Source organism: Capra hircus, chromosome 24, assembly GCF_001704415.2.
Source record: "Capra hircus breed San Clemente chromosome 24, ASM170441v1, whole genome shotgun sequence".
NCBI classification, from domain to species: Eukaryota; Metazoa; Chordata; class Mammalia; order Artiodactyla; family Bovidae; genus Capra; species Capra hircus.
This window is the reverse complement of record NC_030831.1, coordinates 42,146,338-42,168,080: the sequence shown is the minus strand read 5'-3', so window position 1 is coordinate 42,168,080 and position 21,743 is coordinate 42,146,338. Positions and strand designations below refer to the sequence as shown.

Sequence of the window (21,743 nt, the reverse complement as noted above, 5' to 3'; positions counted from 1 at the left end):
CAGTGCCAAGAAAAGGAAGAAATAAACAGCAAGGCCCCTGGCACCTGGAGTGGGGGCTTCCTCAGCCCCACTGTATACCCTGGAGTCCACTCACTAAATGGCAGGGCAGACAGGGGCACCCAGAAAATCTCAGAGTGGTTCTCAACCAGAAGGCATCCCAGGGGGACACCCAGGACTTGCCTCCCCTACAGGAGAGGAGTCTCCGAGATTTCTTCCTGTGTGCAAAAGAAACGGTGCATGCTCTCTTTTCTGGGCTAAAAGATCCAAATCTGATAGCTATTCGGGAATAACTTTGTAAACCTTAATCATAATTTTCTGAGATGTTCCCTGTCTCTTTTAACTGGAGGAAAACATGAAGAGAACTCCAAGGAAACAGACCCCAAGAGATCACAACCCAGAGCGTGAGACACATGGAGCGTACATCCTAGGAGATGCTGTGACAAAGGAAAAATGAAAAATAACAGTCAGGAGGTGGCCTGCAGGGAAACCGGAACTCATGATATTAACCCCCAGCCCACCCACAAATTAACTGTGCAGGGGAGCAGAATTTGGGGGTGGTCAGAGTGTGTGTTTGGGGTCTGACACACGAGAGCTAATTTTCTTACTAGTTCTCTATGCTTCTGTTCCTTCCTCTGAAACAGGAGCAGTAGCAGGGCCCGCCAAGTAGGACTGTGGTAAAGATTAAATAAGATAATACATCCACAGCACTGAGAACAGTGCTGGCTAACTGTCATCGTGGTGATTATGCAGCCATTCAAAAGAATGAAGTCTACCTGCAGGAGCTGCTATGTATGAAAAGCGTTCAAAGATCTATAGATTAAAAAATCCGTTTACAGATCTGTAACGACTTCTTTATTTAAAAAAAATATCTGGGTGTGTGAGCACAAGCCTGATACACATCCTTAAAAAAAAAAAATCACACAGATACATTAACAGTAGCCATCCAAGATTGGAAGCAAATTCCAAGAGATAGAGAAGGACAGGGAAGCCTGGTGTGCTGTAGTCCATGGGGTCGCAGAGAGTCAGACAAGACTGAGCGACCGAACAACAAAGATTGGGAAGGCTGTACCTTTTTGTAGCCTTTGAACTTTGTAATTCTACACAAAGGATTCCTTGGAGCTATTTTTAAGTAGGAACAGATGTGATCTTAAGTAGAGGAATCAGCATGCACATTCTGTTTCCTTCTTTAAGCTTCTCTGCATAAACGTAACTTTTTCCACTAACATGTTCTCCCCACAGTCCTTTGTATTATCCAAATTTTCAACGGCCATCACCCAAGTTACAGATTCTGGCCTCTATGAGATGTGCTTCATTGTGATTGCACTAATCAGAGTTAGCAAAACAAAGGTGGAATTACAGGAACCTTGCTGGAAGCCAGCTCCATTGCTGACGTCCTATGTGTCATGTGTCTCTGATGGCAAAATGTTACCATTGGGACCTGAACCCTCTGCCTCCTAACGACTCACGTTTAAACCATATCACATGTGGAAGTCGTCTACACTTGTAGTTTTTGTTGCGCTGCAGTTTTCATAACACAAAATGAATCATTTTAAAGTGAACAATTCAGGGGCTTCCCTGGTGGCTCAGTGGTAAAGAATCCACCTGCCAACATGGGAGACATGGGTTCCGTTCTTGATTTGGGAAGATCCCACAAACGGTGGAGCAACTAAGCCCTGCACCACAACTACTGAGCCTGTGGTCTAGAGCCCAGAAGCTGCAACTACTGAAGCCCACGCCTAAAGTCCGTGCTCCTCAACACCCCCTCGCACAGGCTAGGGAAGCCAGCAAAGCACTAGAGGAGCTGCTTTGGGAGCCCACACGTGGGACCCTGGCTGGGGAGGGGCAGTGATGGGAAAGAATATGGCTTCCCAAACAGCGGGTCCTCCCACTAAAGCCTCATCAATTCCAACCTCAGGACTTCAGTCCCCGTGATCCATCACTTAGTGATGTCCCGCCAAATCTGGAGCTGCCATGTCCCAGGGTGCCACTGGCCATCTCACATTTCCAGCACAAGATTCCCCAGCAGGAATCACACCTGCCCAAAAGCAACACCTGCCAGGGGTCTGCCCAGGACCAGCAGTTCACCTGACAGGGTCTGGGCTCGAGAGCCAGGGACCCAGGCTACAGGCCAGGTGGAGAATATCCACTCTGCCTTGGGAACGGTAGCTCACGGGGCATGCCTCATGCCCCAGACACCTGCTCTATTGTCCCTTCTTTCTAGCCCTGGTGCGATGGGGCCAGAAGATGTGTCTGGATGGTATGAGTTGCCTCTGGTGAATGTTAGCTCACCACAGAATTTTAAAATTTGCATTTGGAGAAGTAAAAACACTTACAGTAATGTGGTGTAATCCTGGTGCAATAAGGCAAACTAAGGTAACTTTTGAGCAAATCGACTTGTTTTTCCAGAAGCATCGGGGAAGTAGATGACCTTTACCAGTCCTCCTGGAGGGGAAGAACTTCCTTCTATTGAGAAGTTATCACACGACAGGCAGGGGCCCCCATGGTCTCATGCTACCTGTGCTGCGTAACTTTTACTCGCTGGGACAGACACTGTTACCAACATTATACAAGCGAGGGATCTAAGTCTAGGAGGCTCCACAAACCAGCTTAACGCTTGGTTCCCTCTCCTTAGAATCCAGAGTCTGAGAAATGGCTCATGTCACAGATCCGGTCAAGTAATAAACCCGCTGTCTTCAAATTTCATATGCCGGCAGTGACCTTGTTAGGACATGGAAAGGGCATATGGGAGAGGATCATTGCTGCTGTTCATCCATTAGAAACAGAGCGCTGAGATTTAGCAGGTCACCCCTGCTGTCGAGGTGGTCAGGAGACTAGGATCCAGCAAATGGGATAGAAGCAGAGGCAATAAATTGACCCCCAAATCCATCAGAGAAGTCCTGAATCAGCTACCAGAGCTGACCAAGAAGAAAGAGATGATTTCTCTCCTGTCTAAGTCCCTGGACTTTGGGATCTCAGCCTGTATCCTCATCAACACAGTGCATCTAGAAAATCTAAAAACCCACACATCCCTCTAAACAAGCTGAGAATTATCCTTAGAGCTTGTTGGACCTCATCATCTGCTTATTCCTCATTCACTTATAAGGTAGATTCATTCTGGCCCTGTGTCTGAAATCTTACAATTTCCAAATCTAAATTGATAAGCTTTACTTATATATCTATATACAAGGATGACAGTACACCACTTCTTTAAACCCATATTTTTTTCTAGACTACGCCCTTCTTTGGAAAATGCCACTTACCCACATTTAGCTATTGGGCAGATGCTCTGTCTCCCCAGACTCAGTTTCCCACCACCCGGGGCTGGCAGGACATCATCTGACCTGGGTTGCGCTCTCTGCCCCACAGGGCAGCTCTGGCCCTTCAGCAGTTGCATCCACTTCCACGCATAAAGCCCAGCAGGGGTGCCACGGCACCAAGCATCCTTTACATGCTGGCTGCCTGCCAAGACCAAGTCATTGGCAATCCTGTCTTGTTGGTTACCATTAGGGCAGACAAAACTCTTTTTAAGACCATTCAGTAACAGGGGCCCTTGAAAGAAGCAGAAGGGGGTGGGGTATCTGCTGGAATCCCCTGACCCTGACTTAGATGCCTTAAGCTATATGTTTCAGCTGCAGCACACATAATCAACCAACCGTCGTTCCCTGAGATTATATGACAGCTACGGGTCAATTTACCCTAGCCTGCCATTTTCTGCCTTCTCAACGACCTATTAACAATCTGAGATTGATCTGCTGTGGCACCTGCTGTCGTCCATGACCAGAATAATAAACACAAGCTATTCGCGTTGGTTACTCCATTTTTGATCAAGAGCTGCAGTCGAGGACAACAGACACCTGCCCATTAGGAACGGCACGCAATTAACAGCAGTATTTACCTGCTCCCCCCAGGATACCAACCAGGAGAGAGAAAACAGACTATCACCAAGAGAGACCAACACCGCCCTTGCCCTCCTGAATTATGGCAGCTATACTCCGCCTCCCACTCAGCCTCGACTGCAATCGAAATAAGTACGCTTTCAGATTTAAATAATCTATAATGTAAATCCATATTATCCATGTATTTTCACTATATTATGTGTATCAGGAAGCTGTGTGTGTGATCATCTGCTACAGAGACAGGACTGAGGCTGACTTTCAGCTGGGACAGATGGAATTGCCAACCCTGCCACAAAAAGACGCCTACAGAATCAGACTGGCATACGGAACTGTGCTTTTTACGGCATTTGATTGGAATTTTTATGTGCTTGACCTTGTCACAGGAGCAAAATCCATCATCTACGGAAATCATAAAACTGACTGTGTCACCTTGGCACACCATTCAAAACCAATTAACTGATCTTCTGCTAGACACATAAATCCATTGATCCATTTTTACAACTGGCATATAAAACATTCGTAAGTACAAATAGGTGACACATTTTAATAGACACTTGAAAGAGTAAAGTGAAGATCACACAGATTTAAAAACAAAAATAATGACCTCTGGTTCTTCTCATCCAATATTTCAAAGCATTACCTTTTAGTCTTAGGGGAAAGCTTGGAAATTCACATGAAACAGTACTCTGCTTTTAATATACATTTGTGTATTCTAACACAGATTATACAATATTTCAAACAAATTTATCACCACTGGAGTCTGAAGGCTTTTTAGAAACTGAAAGCGTGACCCACTGGAGACTTCTTTTGCCTTCGGTAAGCCTAATTAATTGTTAACATTTGCCGAATTGCCTTTGGGCACGCAATATCATGTTAACACAGTCAGTTGAATGCCACTATTTTCTTATTCTGAGTTGTCAAGAAATTTATAAATGAACAAATTTCAGCTCTGACTATGAATGAACAAGCAGGAACACTCTCTCTGTCACAGGAAGGGCTCCGCTGCCTCCAGCATCACAGGGCACCACCTATGGGGAGGCCCTGGGCCCGCTTGGTCCCCCTGCGGACCTGACAGAGACAACAATGGGGAGCCAGCTTCCACAGCTTCAGCTCTGGGTTCAAGATCCAAAGTCCAGACTCAAAATTAAACATCTTAATGGCAAAGAAGATGCTGTTTACTCTCTACATCGAGATGGCAAAGAGTGAGGAAAAGTGCCCCTTTTCGAAAGAAGAAACAGATTTTGTGAGAGTAAGATCACACACAAGACACCCAGCACATGCTGCTGATGTGAGACCACCGTTCCATCACCTGGCACCGTGAGGCGTGAGCTCTGTTAAGACCTCAGAACCAGAAAAGCATCACTGCAGGACGCAGTGAGCCACACGGGTTACTCATGGGATTCTCAGGAAACTGGAGAGCCGTGGTCACAGCCGAAATCACGCTTCAACCCCAGGCCAACCACGAGTCTGCAGGCACAGCTCCCCACTGTCGCCTGGCTCCCAGGCCAGGTCTCGGGCGCAGACCTCAGGCTGTTCAAACTAGGTCACTAGCCGCGCTGCCCAAGAGGTGCTCAGCCTCCTTGAGTCTATTCAGAGGCAGGATCTGCTTCCCTCCGAAATTAAAACTCTAAGGAATTTCCTAAAATAACACACAAACACCGACCACATTCATTCCGGCTAATTATGTGGCTTCTACAACTCAGACTGGGAGCCACACCCAACTCCAGATGAAACTCAGTTTAGTTCTCAGGTAGAAGCAGCTCTTTCCTCGGACACTTTGCAGGGGCTCTGAGAATCCTGCCCCCCTACATGTGACCTGGAAACTAACCCAAGGAAGTCTTCCATCCCGTGATATATGAGGATTACGGGCAACAGAAGTGTTAACATTCCAGTCAAAAGGAGTTCTGTCCATCAGAGGGCAATGAGACCATTTCACACCCATGAGATTTCACCAGTCATGTGCATGGATTCACGTATGAGGGCAAATGGGAGGGAAGATGAGTCTAACGACAGAGGAGGGGGCGGCAGCAGAGAGGCTGGGACACAGCACCCAGGACATGTGGATCCACCCCCAGAGCAGGAGCAGAGGTTGCCAGATGGGAGGCAGGTGGCAGTCCATGGTCCCAGGAACTGGGACCATACCTCTCTTGGGCGACTCCTGGAAGGGATGGGAGCCCAGGAGAATGGGATGACACTTTGGGTTCAGGTTAGGACTCCTGGCAGAGAGGAGGAATCAGACTTCTAGAAAGAAGAAGAACCTGTGCCTCTGGATTCACACTTGACACTGAAGAGTGTCCTTCTGAAAGGAGCCTCTGCCCCTCCTGGGCGGCAACAAGCAGGGCTGGACCCACTGTGATGCAGGGTCATTGCTTCACTGACTGGAGAGTATGCTCTACAGTCCAACACCACAGGTATCAGAAAGCTTCAGCCAGTCACAAGGACTCCAGCCCTGCTCTATTCGTGGGAGATGAAGGATCCAGGATCCAGGATCATCTTAAGCGGACATTAAGCTCAACTTTCCCACTGACACAGCACTTTTTGGACTAACTCCAGCAGAAGTAATCCCACTCATACTGAAGGGGGAAAAATAAAGAAACACAGCATGGAAAATACCCCAGTGCTGTAGATGGTGGAAACTGTTAACTCACCATTTCGCCTACGTATTTTTCTAAAACTGGTCCAAACACAGAAGCCACCGCACTTCAGAGATGAGTACCACCCAGCTAAGGCTCAGCTCACAACATCACTCTTTCCCTTTAGCTCCTCTCAGATTTTTCACTCATTAAAGCATCTTCCACTAACCACTGAACGAATTCCATATATGCAGTGTTCCAGCTTATCATTCTCAGTAAGATGAACATTGGCACAGATGAACAAAACTCGCAATACACTCAGCACCTAGTAAAGCTTGTGCTCATTAATATTAATATTTGTTCCATGAGCAAACCAATCAACTAGATCGTACTTGCAGCCCTGGATGTCCAAGACCCGTGCACCATTCAGTACCCCAAAGCAGGTTCCTTCACACGATTTCTAAATTTTCCTGAATCTGATAGATTCAGAAATCAGTGCATGTTTTAGTAGAACAATGCAGAGTCCATAAACAGACCCAAATACATATGAGGACTTCATTTATGATAAAAAATAACATGTCAGACCCGTGAATAATGATGAATTAAGCAATAAACAGCATTAGAACAACTATCTAGAAATTTGGAGTAAAGAAATAAAATCTGAATCCCAAAAAAAAAAAAAATCTGAATCCCAACCTGAGTCTTTGTACCAAAATAAATTTCACATGATAAAAAAATATTCCTTAATTAAAAAAATTTAAGACACTATGAATGAACAAAAGAAAAATTAAAATATGTTAAAATTTTACAATATTAGAATACGGAAGCACTTTCTAAGCAAGACATAAAAACCAAAACCATAAAGGAAAATACTGATATATTTGACTAAATAAAGAGTTTAAAATATTAATATGATTTTTAATTCAGTAAAAAAAAAGTAAACTAGAGAGCAACAAATTGAAGAAAGGCTTGTGCAATACAAATGACTAAGGGTTTGGTTTCTTAATGTACAAAGCATTCTCACAAGTCAGAAAGAAAAATAACCCAATACAAATTAGGTAAATGATGTGAATGTGTAGGTAACAAGAAATATAGCTAGTCAATAAACATAAAAAGATGCTCAGAGTCATCCATAATTAAAGAAATCAAATTAGAACAGGTGGACTGCAAGGAGATCCAACCAGTCCATTCTGAAGGAGATCAGCCCTGGGATTTCTTTGGAAGGAATGATGCTAAAGCTGAAACTCCAGCACTTTGGCCACCTCATGTGAAGAGTTGACTCATTGGAAAAGACTCTGATGCTGGGAGGGATTGGGGGCAGGAGGAGAAGGGGACGACAGAGGATGAGATGGCTGGATGGCATCACTGATTCGATGGACGTGAGTCTGACTGAACTCCGGGAGTTGGTGATGGACTGGGAGGCCTGGCGTGCTGCGATTCATAGGGTTGCAAAGAGTCAGACATGACTGAACTGAACTGAACTGAACTGATCATCTTTTATCTATAATATCAGCAAAGATGAAAAGTTTTGATGATATTCAGTGTTGGTAAAGGTGCAGAAAATCATTCATAAACACTTACTGGGAATATTCTGGTTTTTAATTTTTTTTGGCTATGCCTCAAATGGCAACCCACTCCAGTGTTCTTGCCTGGAGAATCTTAGGGACGGGGAAGCCTGGTGGGCTGCCATCTATGGGGTGGCACAGAGTCGGACACGACTGAAGCGACTTAGCAGCAGCAGCAGCAGCATAGTTTGTGAGATCTTAGTTCCCTGATCATGGATTGAACCTGGGTCCCTGGCAACGGAAGCACAGAATCCTAGCGATTAGGCCTCCAGGGAATTCCCAGGAATATTCTACTCTTTCATCTGGACATTTAATTTGTAAAAATCCATTGTGCACCATAAGACCTGTGAGCTTTTTCGCAAGAACCTTACATTTCAGTACAAAAATATAAAGAATATGTTACATCGCCATGAGATATCACCTTACACCTGTTAGAATGGCCATCACCAAAAAGACAAGAGACAACAAGTTGTAGTGAAAATATGGTTAAAAGGGAACCCTTAAAAAAAAAAAAAAGGGAACCCTTGTGCTCTGTGGTGGGAATGTAAATTGGTCTAACACTATGGAAAATAATATTGAGGTTCCTCAAAAAATTAAAAATAGATCTAAAATATGCTCTAGTAATTCCATGTCTGGGCTTATACCTGAAGGAAATGAACACAGAATTTCAACGAAATATCTGCACCCCATGTTAACCATAGTATCATTCACAAGAGCCCAGATATGGAAATAATCCAAATGCTCATCAACGAATGAATGGATAAAAGGGATGTAGTACAAACAGACGAGAGAGTATTATTCAGCCTTGAGGAAGGAAAACATCCTCTCATCTGTGACCACATGGACGGACCTTGAGCACATGACGCTATGTGAAATAAGTCAGAGAAAGACCAGTACTGGGTGCTACCACTTATATGTTAAATCTGAAAAAGTTAAACCTATAAAAAACAGACAGTAAAATGGTGGTAACCAGGGGACGGGGCTTCAGCAGGGGGGCAGGGGTAAGACTGCTATTGTTAAGGGCACAAAGTTGTAACAAGTAGTGAATAAGCCATTGAGACTTAAGGCACAGTACGATGAATATAGACAAAAATTGTACTATAATTATGCAATGTGACAAATACGACTACATCAGCAATCATATTACAACACATAAGTGTATACACACCTAACCTTAAACTCAGTGGTAAAGAATTTGCCTGCTAAGAAGACTCGGGTTCAATCTCTGGGTCAGGAAGATCCCCTGGAAGAGGAAACGGCAACCCACTCCAGTACTCTTGCCTGCAAAATCCCATGGACAGAGGAGCCTGGTGGGCTACAGTCCACAGGGTCCCAAAGGGTTGGACTCAACAGAGCAACTGAGCTCGAACCTTAAACTTATTCAGTGTTAATGTCAAATTTTTTTTTTAATTGAAGAGTATGTTACAAATTGGGTCAAATTCATGAAAAGAAGGACAATATCACACAGTAAATCAAAAGCTATTACTTATCACCTATGCCTTGCCAGATCCCATGGCTAAGCAGATTAAATAAAACTTAATTAGAGATCCTCTTGTGCAAAGAACCTACTTAGACTCTCTTAAGCCTCAAGATTATCAGGGTGTAAAATGGTTTTTGGAAGAAGAGGTAAGAGAATTTTTCAACATGACACCCCAGGCCGAGTCAGAGTGGTTGTCTGTGCAAACTGCCAGCAGTTTACAAAGCGGGAATCTGGACCCCAGTAGCTATGTGATCTCCCAGGGGAATTGAGCCAGGACGTGACAAAGCTAGAGCAAGCCACATCTGCCGACCCGAGGGTGACCCAGCGTCCACAGTGTTCAGCTGGCAGGAGGCCCATCTAGCTGTGAAGACAGTTGAATTGCAGCCCTAGAAACTCCTAATGCCTACAGCTCCACCATCCAGCAGGTTGATCACAGTTTGCGAACCAACACTTTCTGAAACAATTATAGCACTTAACACATATTCCCTGAGGGAGTGAAGAAAAAAAAAGGCCTGGAATCCAGGGCTTCCTGAACACGAGCTGGAAAAAGGGCAACGGACAAAGCTGAGCCCAAGGTCCCTCTGCACACACAGCCCTGTGATGTCCGGGATGCCTGGGACCTACCAAAGCTCATCTCACACCACAAAACGCAGGCAGGGGCTGCCACACAGGGCTGACCCAAGGCTGAAAGCAACAGCTCTGCATGCAGGTGTTTGCCCCTGCGAGGCGCTGAGGGAACCCAGGGCGGGGCGGCGTCACTGTCGCAAGCACGGTGTGTCCTGCATGTGTCCCGGCCTCCCTGCAGACACCACTTCACATCTTCACAGCTCATTCAGGCCAGTCATCTCACCTCCCCAACCCTGGCCAGAACCCTGACACTGAGGGTATCTGCCTTTTCTTTCAGGGAGGATACTCACTCCATAGGCTCGCCCAGAGTCGGACCCAACTGAATAACTAACACTTTCACTTTCTTATCCAGGGAAGTACTTCAAACCTGGTTCAATTTGATGAATTATTTTATTTCTTTATTTTTGTGACCCCATTCTACTGTGCCACATGCCAGTGTGAACAAGTAATTTGCGACTGAGAAAGTCTTCAGCCCAGCAAAGAGGCTGCATGCGCTGGTTCCAGGGTCATGCAGAGCTCGTTGTAATCCTCGAAAGCTCACTTATTATTATTATCATTATCAGCTGGGAGTCTTTGTGCTGTTACCTGGCCCCGAGCTTCAGTTTCCTTTAATGCATGATATGGGTGAAACGCTCATGCAGTCCAACAGACTGAAAAAGAGATGGAGTCTAATCCTCCCTTTGCTTCTGGGCTGGCCGTCTGACCCGATCAGTGAAATGTGACAGAAATGACATTCTGTGACCTATGAGCAAGGAGCCTGTTAGCATCCACCCAAAGCTCATGGAACAGAAACCAAGCAGGACCTTGTGGGGCCCACGTGGGCACAAAAGCCTTTCTTTGTCCCCCGTTTCTTGTTTGTAGGAAAAAGGCTTCGGCCTCCTAGACCTTCCTCAAGTTCCAAAGGGCAGACTCAAGCAGTTTCTAATTGTGGAAGGGAGGAGATGCAGAAACAAAGGGAAAGCACACAGGAAATAGTAGTGCAGCTTGGGCAGGGTCCTGGTTCCTCCTCCAGGGATGCACAGAAAATATCTCTGAGCTCTTCTGCAGGAACTAAGGCCTCCACCCATGTTGTTGTTGTTGTTCAGTTGCTCAGTTGTGTCCGACTCTTTGTGACCCCATGGACCACACCACGCCAGGCTTCAATGTCCTTCACCATCTCCCGGAGCTTCCTCAAACTCAAGTCCACTGAGTCGGTGATGTTATCCAATCATCTCATCCTCTGTCGCCCCCTTCTCCTCTTGCCTTCTGTCTTTCCCAGCATCAGGATCTTTTCCAATGAGTTGGCTCTTCGCATCAAGTGGCCAAAGTATTGCCAGATGTTCAAACTACTGCTCATTTCACATGCTAGCAAGGTCATGCTCAAAATCCTCTCACCCAGGTGGAGGATGCTAACTTCAGGCTGAGCACAAGATTCCTGGAACACAACCTGCTTCCTGCCCTTACCCAAATTTTCCTATAAAACTCTTCCCCCAAACCATTGAGGAGTTCAGACGTTTTTGAGCATGAGCTGTTTGTTCTCTTTGCTCAGTTCTGCAATACCCCTTCCTCTGCTGCAAACTCTGACATTTCAGTTTGTTTCGACTCACTGTGTGTCACGTATGAAAACTTGAGTTCACAACTCCTCTGGAGATGGCAAGCCACCGTGGAGGCAGTCTGACTGCCCTGAGACTCCACACTGTGAGGAAGCCCACGTGACGGCGTGGAGAAGCCATGTGAAGACAGATGTCTGGTCACCCAGCGGGTGCAGCCAGCCCAGCCCAAGCGACTGCAACTTCGGCCACCATCTGAGCAAGGACTGCCCATCTGAGCCCAGTAAGCCCCCAGAGCATTCAGTGAGGAGGAACAACAAATTGTTGTTTTAAGCACTAATTTGGGGCGGTCTGTCACAAAGCAACAGAAAGCCAAAACACTCAGCACGGTGTCTGGCATGTGAGTTACCCTCAGTACATGTCAGCTGTCCTGATTACAGAAATATTCATAAACTAGAGTAATTTCAAGACCTCCTTCTTCATCCAAGGCACTCTGAAGTGCTTTTCCTTTTTTTTTTTCTTTTTTAAAAATTTTTAAATTTATTTTGAATTAGAGGACAATTGCTTTACCATGTTGTGTTCGTTTCTGCCATACAACAACACGAATCAGCCACAGGTTTACATGTGTTCCCCTCCCTCTTGAACCTCCCTCCTACCTCCCACCCCATCCCACCCCGCTAAATTGTCCCAGAGCACCAGACTGAGCTCCCTGTGTTATAAAGCAACTTCCCACTAGCTAGCTAGTTTACACAGGGTAATGTGTTTATTTCAACGCAACTCTCTCAAAGCACTTTCCTGCCTGAGAAAGAACAGAGTAAGTTTTGGCTTCAATTCCAGGCCTGTGTTCAATCTTCCTCAAATGTTACTGATGTCGCTGTTGTTGTGATCAGGGCTGAGGGCAACTGCAAATTATTATGGTGCTTGTAAGTTTATAATTACTGTTTTTCTTCTACCCATGGATAATTTTAATAACGAAGAAGTCAAGGACATACAGAGAAGACACCAGCAGAGCATCTGTAAATACACTGCTCACAAGCAAGACCAAGGGTGTGCATGTGGTTGGTTGTGACACAATAATTATCATTAACAAATTGGAAGCACAGGGCTGACAGGGGTAAAATGCACAATCATGCAATTCACATCAAGAGCAGCAACATGTTCAAACCATAAATTATAACTTCAGCAAAAGTTTCCAAAATATTTCTATTCTTATTGAAAAAAGATTCTACTAGTTATCTTACTAAGATTAACCTAACCTGAGATGGAGATCTAGAAATAACACACTCCATCTTTTTAAAGCGATGTCTTTTTAAAAATATATATATTTTCTGGGCTGTGCTTCTGAGGCCCTTTTAAGGCCCTACAAGCTCCACTCCCTTACCTGGCAATTGAGTGTCATGTGACATGACGTCATGTGACATCCCAGGGGTCGCTTGGTGCTGTTACTTCACCTCCCCCTTCCAGTTCTACCAGCCCAAGGACCCTGCTGGGCTGGAAACCCAGGGACAGAGCCTCCCTCAGCACCCCAGCTCTGTGGCAAGTCCTCATACCTGCCTACACGCACACACCTGTAAGGGTCTCTATTCATCCCCACAGCACTCTTCCATTAGTGAAATCCCCATTTACTTTATATAGATCCCTTTTAAAAAACTAAAACAAGAAGCCTCATGAAATGCCTGCGTTACTCCCCACAGGGTGAGCTGGCTGGGTTTCTGGTCTGTAATCGCAGCAGAAGAAAAGGTCACTCGCTGGGATTCAGCACACCCCCCTGCTCAGAGGGTTGGAAAGCAGAGTCAGAAACATTTTCCTCTAAGAGCCCAGCCCTGGTGTCTCTTTAAAGGACAGACTGAGATTCACCCATGAGAAGTGGACAGAATAAGGAAACACAAGGGAAGACTGTGGGGCTGAAAAGCACAGAGAAAACCAGGGGGCAGGACAGAGGGCTGGATGCTGATCATAAAACTAAGGCGTCATCTGAACATTAAAGACAGGGAGAGAAGAACCACCAGGAGGTGGCCGTGAGATGCAGGAGGTCAGGTGGGATGCTGTCTTCACAGTTGTGGGATTTCCATTGCACCCAAGGCAACAAGACCGGGGCAAGGCAGTACAGTTTCATGTCCTATAAAGAGACAAGGTTGAAGCCATCATCCTGGTGAGGACACCATCTCTGCCATCTCACCCCTAATCCCTCCCCAACCTCATCATTAGATTCAAAATTCAATGAAGACGAACTCAGACAATGAAAAAAAAAAGTAGCTTTTCAGAAGTTTGTTATGAAAAAGTTTAGAAAGTATCTTAGCTCCTAAAATGAAAGGGATCTGTGAAGTATTTAGCTTTGATGCTATGAGATGTTCTTCAAAAACACACAAAGAACGACTTATTAATTAAGCTTGCTATAAATGTAAATGCCCTGGCCAGTTGTTTGATAAGAAAGGGAGGGAGGAGAACAAGAAAGGCTTTGCTCTCTTCTCTGGCCAGCAGAGAGCAAATGTTATGTGACTGTGTGTGTGTGTGTGTGTGTGCGCGCACACACGCGTAAGCCTAGGTCTTCATCCTCTTACTCCCTCACTCACACTTCTTTCCTCTTATCTTCTCCTCCCCCTCCATCCCTTCTTTCTCCTCCCCTTCCAGGGCTGGCTGGTGAAGAGGCACTTTTCAGGACCAGGCATCTCATCTGCATGTCTTCATTAGACTAGCGACTCCATGAGAGCAGAAAGGAAGTTATTCTGGAAAACTCAGATGTCTGTTTCTTCTAGAAAAACACAGACCATTGATACAAAGGGATCCAGCTCCCTAGATCTTGCTCAAAGGAAAGAAAGCAGGAGGGATGTGACCTCCCCTGGATTCCACCAGCCCGAGTCATCCGGATGCCTCCATGAAGACTGAAAGTGGCCCAGGCTGCATTCTGGGTTAGATCTGGAGTAAGCAGAAGGCGCAGTGGTGACCTCCAGAGAACTGGGAGAAGGCTGGGCCTCAGGAGCAAGGAAACTGATCAGAAAAGACTCCTGGAGGTTCTGCGGGGAGAAGCTCTCCAGGGGACCCTGATGTTAAATCCCACTTTTCTGTATTTCTGCCAATAAACTCCTGAGGACACCAGCGACTCTCAGCAGCTTTAGCACTCAAGTGGGGAAAATAAATCATCTGGTCTGTTAGGAGGTGGTCGGTGCTCATGGAAAAAGACTGGGCCCGGAGCCCTGAGGAGAACTGGGCGGGTGGGCGGGGGAGATCAGCATCTCACTCACCCCCAGTACCCACTGGAGTGGGTAGCTGTTCCTTTCTCCAGGGGATCTTCCCAACCCAGGGACCAAACCCAGGTCTCCAGCACTGCAGATGGATTCTTAACCAGTGCTCTGAGCCACCAGGGAAGCCCGAGGGAAGGAAAGCCTATTCCAATCTCAAACACATGTGACAAATTATATAAACTCAGACAAAAGGAAGTGAAGTAAGTTAGACATTAGTCTAACCCGACGGACACAAGTGAACTTGAAGACCTTTTCTAACGCCTGAGCTCAAATCTCCTCACGTCCCGGTACCTTAACGTGTAGGTTTCCCTGGTGGCTCAGATGGTAAAGAGTCTGCCTGTAATGCAGGAGACCCGGGTTTGATCCCTGGTCTGGAAGATCCCCTGAAGAAGGAATGGCAACCCACTCCAGTATTCTTGCCTAGAGAATTCCATGGACAGAGGAGCCTCATGGGCTACAGTCCATGGGGGTCGCAAAGAGTCAGACACGACTGAACAGCTTAGCACCAGCACCACCAACAGAACCTCAGACTTAGACAACGCTGATGGCGGCTCCTCCCCATGCTATGCATGCGCTCCTTCCGAGAGGACCCCACACGTTCACATCACCTTACAGAACACTGTCCGTAATGGGTGCTCACCCTCACCCAGAGCAGCCAGGCCAGGGTCCACAGCTCAGGCTGATCTGCTTCTTGTGAGAGGCATCATGGGTTCTGGTGCCCCCAGGGACCCCTCAGCCCTCTCTGGTAAAGTCCTCACCGCCCAGATGTCACAGCGAATCCCAGGGACTTGCCTGCTCTTTGAACAGAGGCCAGAGGAGAGGGCTCACCAGGCCCCTGATGGCTGCAGAGGAAGTGGCAGAAATCTCTAAACTGTCGTCAAGACAACTGAAGTCCAGATATAAATCTCTGTGGGATTCCATTCGGAAGCAGTTTTTAAGCGTGCACACCCAGAGGAAATAATAAAAGAAAAGAAACGCCTCTCCCCCTCCCCTGGCCCTACCCCTCCTTCCCCTCCTCTTTCTCTCTCTCTCCCTCCTCCTGCTTTTTGCCACGTGGTGATGTGTGTTAAAAACGCAAACTGGGACGCTTTCCACTTTTGGGGTTGGAACAGCTGCTGCCTCAATATTGTTTTTGTTAGTTTTTTTTTTTAAACATACTTTGCTGTTTTTAATGGAGTTGTTTTTTAGCTACGCGTTTCATAATACTAACTGAGATTCACAAAGCGGGAAGACTGGCACTTTAATTGGCAAGAGTGAGATTCATGGGTCCTAAGAGTCCAACCTGGACAGTCTGCTGCCCAGCTCGATCCCAAGACAGCTTATCCCAGGGAAGGGCACTCACGAAGGCATGGGAGAAATATGCCCAAGTCCTCCCATGGAAACAACAAGAGCCAAGAATTTCTAACAGGTAGCCTAAATAAACCCCACGCTCTCGGTCCTTCGTTTTTCCAAGAGCACAAAGCATTCGGGGAATGCTCCACAGATGGCTGTGGTTCCATGTGGGAGCACACACCAAGAGAAGTGAGATCAGGGTTCTGAACCCCAGGGCCTAACAGCAGGGTTCCGAAAGGCACAGGTGCATGCCACCTGGCACACCACGCTGCCACCTGCTGCAAGTGACCCTCGGGACAGGAATCTTCACCCACGTGGGGACCTTTAGCTCAGAGGGGGGTACACCTGCACCACCCAAGCTGAGCACAACCACAGCCTTAAATGGGAAACAGGTCGCCCAGTGATCGCTGAGTGCCAGGGACAATCACCGGGCACTAAAGGACCTGCCCCTCTGCCTCTCGGGTGAGCCAGCAAGGCGGCAGCTGAATGGTCCCACTCCCATCACCTGCTCAATTGGACTGACAGACAGTGATGCTGGCAGCGGGCGTGGTTGCAAGGGCTTGAGATTTCAGGAAGGCGTGGCAGTGGCTGAAAATAGGAAGCTGAGTGTTGACTACATGCAAGGCTTCATCCACAAAAGACAGGCCTCCCACACAGAGAACAGAGGAACCAGGGCTCCTGTTAGAATTCTGAGAGGACCGTGAGCTTGGCACTGAATTTCTTTTCCAGGGGCGGATCCACAGGATTCTCTCTCCTGTGGATCTGCCAAGAGAGCAAACCAGCAGTTAGACTGGCTTTGGCCACACCCAGTGCGATCTCAGGGCTTCCCTAGGGGCTCAGCAATAAAAGAATCTGCCTGCAATTCAGGAGACATGGGTTCAATCCCCGGGTAGGGAAGATCCCCTGAAGGAGGAAATGGCAGCACACTCCAGTATTCTTGCCTGTGAAATCCATGGACAGAGAAGCCTGGCGGGCTACAGTCCATGGGGTCACAAAAGAGCCAGACAGGACTTAGTGACTAAACCACCATCACCACCAGTGCTATCTCACCCAGAGCATCTCCCTGCTTGAGGAGCAGCTGAGAATCTAGCTGTCACACACACAGGATGTACCAGCCAAACCGGGGGACTTAAGAAACATTCCTCAGTGTGATAATAAGAGCAATGGCCCTTTCCAAGATTTCAAATAAATGGCTTCTGATCTGAACAAGAATAAAACCTAGAGCCTCTCAAAAAAAGAAGTCCACAGATACAGTATGATGGGATAGAAACTTCAAAGTCTTCATCTGCTCAGATTTATCTTCCTGAACTGCTGTGGGGCTGTTCTTTTCTTTCAAACCCAGCCTCCTACCTCTGGGCCTCTGCAAAGGACCAGCACACAAGGAGAGGCATTGTCTCCAGGAAGCCACTGAACAAATGCATTCCATCCTTAGAGATAAGGCAAAAAGAAGTGCAGGGGCTTCCCCCAGCTTTCTCATCTCCCAGGCTTGCTAATAATCATCCTGGAGTCACAGGGTAGCAAGAAATGGCGCTGTGTATCTTAGGAGATCGTCTGCTCTAGTCCTCTGCCTTAAACGGGAAAATGTTATCACATCCATTTCACAGACACCGTGATCAAGATACTTTTCCAGAACTGCACAGCCAGTGAGCAGGACAGCATAAGAACCCAGGCTTGCTGCTTCGGATCAGGGCTTTTCCTACCTGATTGTAGGAGGAAACAGACTTAGCTATAAGCAGAAAAACTGAACATAATTCATGTGCTGGGACAAGCATATCATTTCTGACTTTATTTATTCACAAGGCCAATCCTGACACACACAACACACGTCAAAGTTGCCTCTTGGTTCCTGGGGACCCGATCTTCTGAGTCTTTGAAGCGCTTCCTGGAGGCTGAAATAACTCCTCAGGAGGAAAACACGAGATTCCTGGAATTTGTGTCTGGCTTATGTTAGACAGTCCGGCAGGAGGTGACACCTACCCCTCAACTCTGACAAAGGTCAACAGAGGGAGGCCAGGACAGCATCCACCAGATCCAGGCCATGGCCCAACACCAGGGCAGGCACAGAGGAGGGAGGGCCTCTGCCTGACGCCCCTGGATGAATCAGGAGACCAAGACCAACCAGACAACCTAGTGCAAATGGGACTTTAGCAAAGGACAGTGAGGCCAGACCTCCCCAGGTTCCAGGAGGGCCTCCAGGGAGTCCAGACAGCCGCTTGTTGTTGCTGTTCAGTCCCTCAGTCGTGTCCCACTCTTTGTGACCCCATGGACTGCAGTACGCCAGGCTTCCCTGTCCTTCACCATCTCTTGTAATTTGCTCAAACTCATATCCATTGAGTCAGTGATGCCATCCAACCATCTCATCCTCTGTTGCCCCCTTCTCCTCCTGCCCTCAATCTTTCCCAGCCTCAGGGTCCGGGGCAATCCGGCCCTAACCTAGAACCAGTCCTTCTTTATCTGCTTCTGCACACCCCTCTTGACAGACCAGTTAGCACTGCTTTGATATAAACAGAGCCGGTCCAACCTTTGCTGCTTTTTTCGGAAACTGTTTTCTTGGGAGACCAGGACTGCCAAGGGCTGAACACTAGGCGTCTGTGCCAAAAGCTGCTAAAACCAGGGCTGAAAACCAGCTCTTCCCAGAGAAGCAATTCCGGAATGTGGTGTGGGTACCCAGGAGCCAGCGATCCAAAACGCCAGCTGAATTCCCTGAGCACTCCCCGGGGGCAGGTCAGCACCACTGGGGAGTTTGTGTCTGCCTTTGTTTCCGGCTTCTTCCACATTTCTTTGGGCTCAGAAGGACCCACTTCGGGAGGGGAAGTGGGGACAGGGGAGGACTCTGTCGTCCTGCCCTGATCCGAAGCACGAAAAGTTTTCTACGGTGCGTTCTCCCTCTACGTTCCCGCCAGGTCGTCCCCTCGCGCATTTTTTCACCCCGAGTTGAGTTTTCTTTTTAAAAAAAAGTAAATAAACTAATTGCCCCCAGGAGGCAAAAGGATTCCGCGCCTTGGCTGAGTAACTTAAAGTTTCCGCCGGAAGGAAATTATTAAAGGCGAAGGAGAAAGCCCACGGAGGCGGGATCCTGGCATGGTGTCACCGCGGAGGGGTCCCCGGCCCGACGCGGCCCGAGAGGACGAGGGCTCCGGGAACGCGGGCGCGGCGAGGGGACGAGCCAGGAAGCACCCGAGAGGCTCGGACCGGACCCCGGGGCAGGGAGCGGGCCGGCGAGGGGGGTGCGCGCAGGGGACACGGGGGCGCACGGACGTCGTGTGTGTGTGGGGGGGGGCTGGTTGGGGGGCAGGGCGGGGGAAGTTGAAGAAAAGGGGGCGCGGGGAAGCGGGGACAAGGAGGGCGCAGGGAGGAGGGTGACTAAGAGGGCGCTGGGGGGAGGGGGGGCGTGCGGCCCCCAGGGGCGCAGGACTCACCCCGAGAAGACACACTTTGAGCTCTCGGATGGCCATCATGAGCTCGGGGCCGGGCCAGGCAGGGGCTCCGCATCCTCCGGGGCCGCCACGCTCCGCGCCCTGCCAGCCGGCTCCTGCGGTCCCCGCCTCCCCTCGCGCCGCCCGCGGGCGGATCCACGGCAGCTGCTATTTCTGGGCCTCTGGCCGCGCCGAGGGTCACGTGGCCGCCGCCGGCTCCTCCCGGGGGTGCGGGGAACCTCGCCGGCAGGCTCCCAGGACCGCCCCTGACGGCGTCAGCCCCCGGCCCCCCGCCCGCGTGCCCCTGGCGTCCTGGCACCCGGCCTCCTCCTTCCGGCCAGCCCGGCCTCGGACCCGGCTCCCCAGAGAGCTTACCCCACCCCCGGCCCCCAGCTCGCAGGCCGCGGGGTGGAGGGAGGACCGGTGCGGCCCGCGGAGGCGGGGGCCCACGACTGGACACTGCATCCCCCTCGGTAAAGGAGATGTCCACCCGGGATCTGCGGGGAGCAATTTGAAGCCTAAGCGCACTGGACAGAGGCAGTCGGACGGAAGGAGGGTCTGATCATGCAGCCCGCCTCTCCCGCAGTTCCTCGTGCGGTGGGGAGGTGGCTTCAGTGTACCTCCAGGTCGCTTACCAGTCTCAGCCCCACGTTCGCTTTTCCATATGTCATCGGAAGTGATTCTAGAAGCAAAGGCCTATTCCTACCCCCAAATCAGGCTGGTCCCCGTCTGAAAAGGGAAGCGCATTGTAGGCAGGAAGCTGCTGTGCAGGGCACAGACAATGCTGCAGCTTGGGGTCAGACCTCCGGCCTCAGACCCCCGGCTAGAAACAGGCGGCTTGGCGGACCTTTTGCATCCTTCCAAGGTGGGATTGGGGGTCTGCGGGCTTGTCTCCACAGTGGTGCACACACCTCATCCACTACAGAAATGTCAGCCTTTTGGACATAGGTACTTGAGTTAGGTGTGGCATTTCAGATTGGAAACAACTTTCTTTAAACTTTATCCCCTAACCAAACTCTCAGGCCTCTGTCCTGACCTTGCAGTTCTCCAGTGAACCACCGCCCCACCTTAATTACCTGGGTTTTGCTCCTAGTGCTGCCACTTTGAAGCTACCCACCACCCAGGTGACCCCATACTGTGGGAACGTCCAATCACGACCTCCGGAGAGAAATTCTAAAAGGCCAGAGTCAAAATAGTGCCCTTCTCTCAAAGAAAAGCCCTGGCAGTTGGCAGTGAATCCCCCAGGGCAGTAGCTTCCCCTGGCTTGGGCAGGCTTGGAGGATTACCCACTCACATAAATCAGGACTAAATTGTTCAAAAAGTAGCCATGGATGAAATACAGGTCTTATTCAGCGAGGAGATTATTGTATCGATACCTGTCCTTGGTTTAGTATCTAAAGCAAGGACAGGATGAAAAGAGGCCTGCCCAGAGTCTCCCAGCACTGGGCACTGGGCCCCCTGTCTTCAGATCCCCTGAGCAGAGGACAAGTGCCACACAGCCGCAGAGCGGCCGTGGTCAAGCAGCTCTGGCAAGGCCACCTCACATCCCCGGCAGAACAACTTGAATCTCCACGTCCTAGTGCTTCCCTTTGGCCTTGCGTCTCACTTCCCCAAAGTCAACCACACCAGTTCTCACTTCCTGAAAGTTGGCCAAACCAGGGTGGGAGGTTTTCCATTAACACTGCAATAGGTCCCTAAGGGCAGGACCACCCCAGACAAGTGGCCTGGCAGAATTTCTCATCTGATGCCCTGTTCTTCTTTCATTCCTCCCATTCCTCTCGCTTCTGCACTGGCCTAGGTGTCTGCCATGCTTATGTGGTTTCTGGGTTCCCCCCTAGTAGTCGCTCATCTGGGCTTTCCCCTTGAGAATCACCCACCTGTTTTATTCTCCCCACACTCACCCCGTTAAAATCTCCTCACTCATGTCTCATTCTGACCAGGCGAGCACTTCACAAAGTGCCAACACTTTGTGGACCACCATCGTGGATTTATACCCTCTCCTGGGCCAAGTCATCCTTGGGGGCTTAAGAACTGGCCTCAAGCAAACCCTGGTCCCAGGAGCCACCCCAAAGTGATGCACCAG

General features: G+C 48.7%; 1 protein-coding gene across 1 annotated transcript in view; it reads right to left on the bottom strand.

The window, feature by feature from the left end:
• RAB31 (RAB31, member RAS oncogene family) overlaps positions 1–19,872 on the bottom strand; it is an 81,103-nt gene extending 61,231 nt beyond the window's left edge. Inside the window, exon 1 of the mRNA XM_018039605.1 lies at positions 19,664–19,872. Coding sequence (XP_017895094.1) covers positions 19,664–19,702 — 39 coding nt within the window. The 5' untranslated portion in view covers positions 19,703–19,872. The remainder of the gene's footprint in view (positions 1–19,663) is intronic.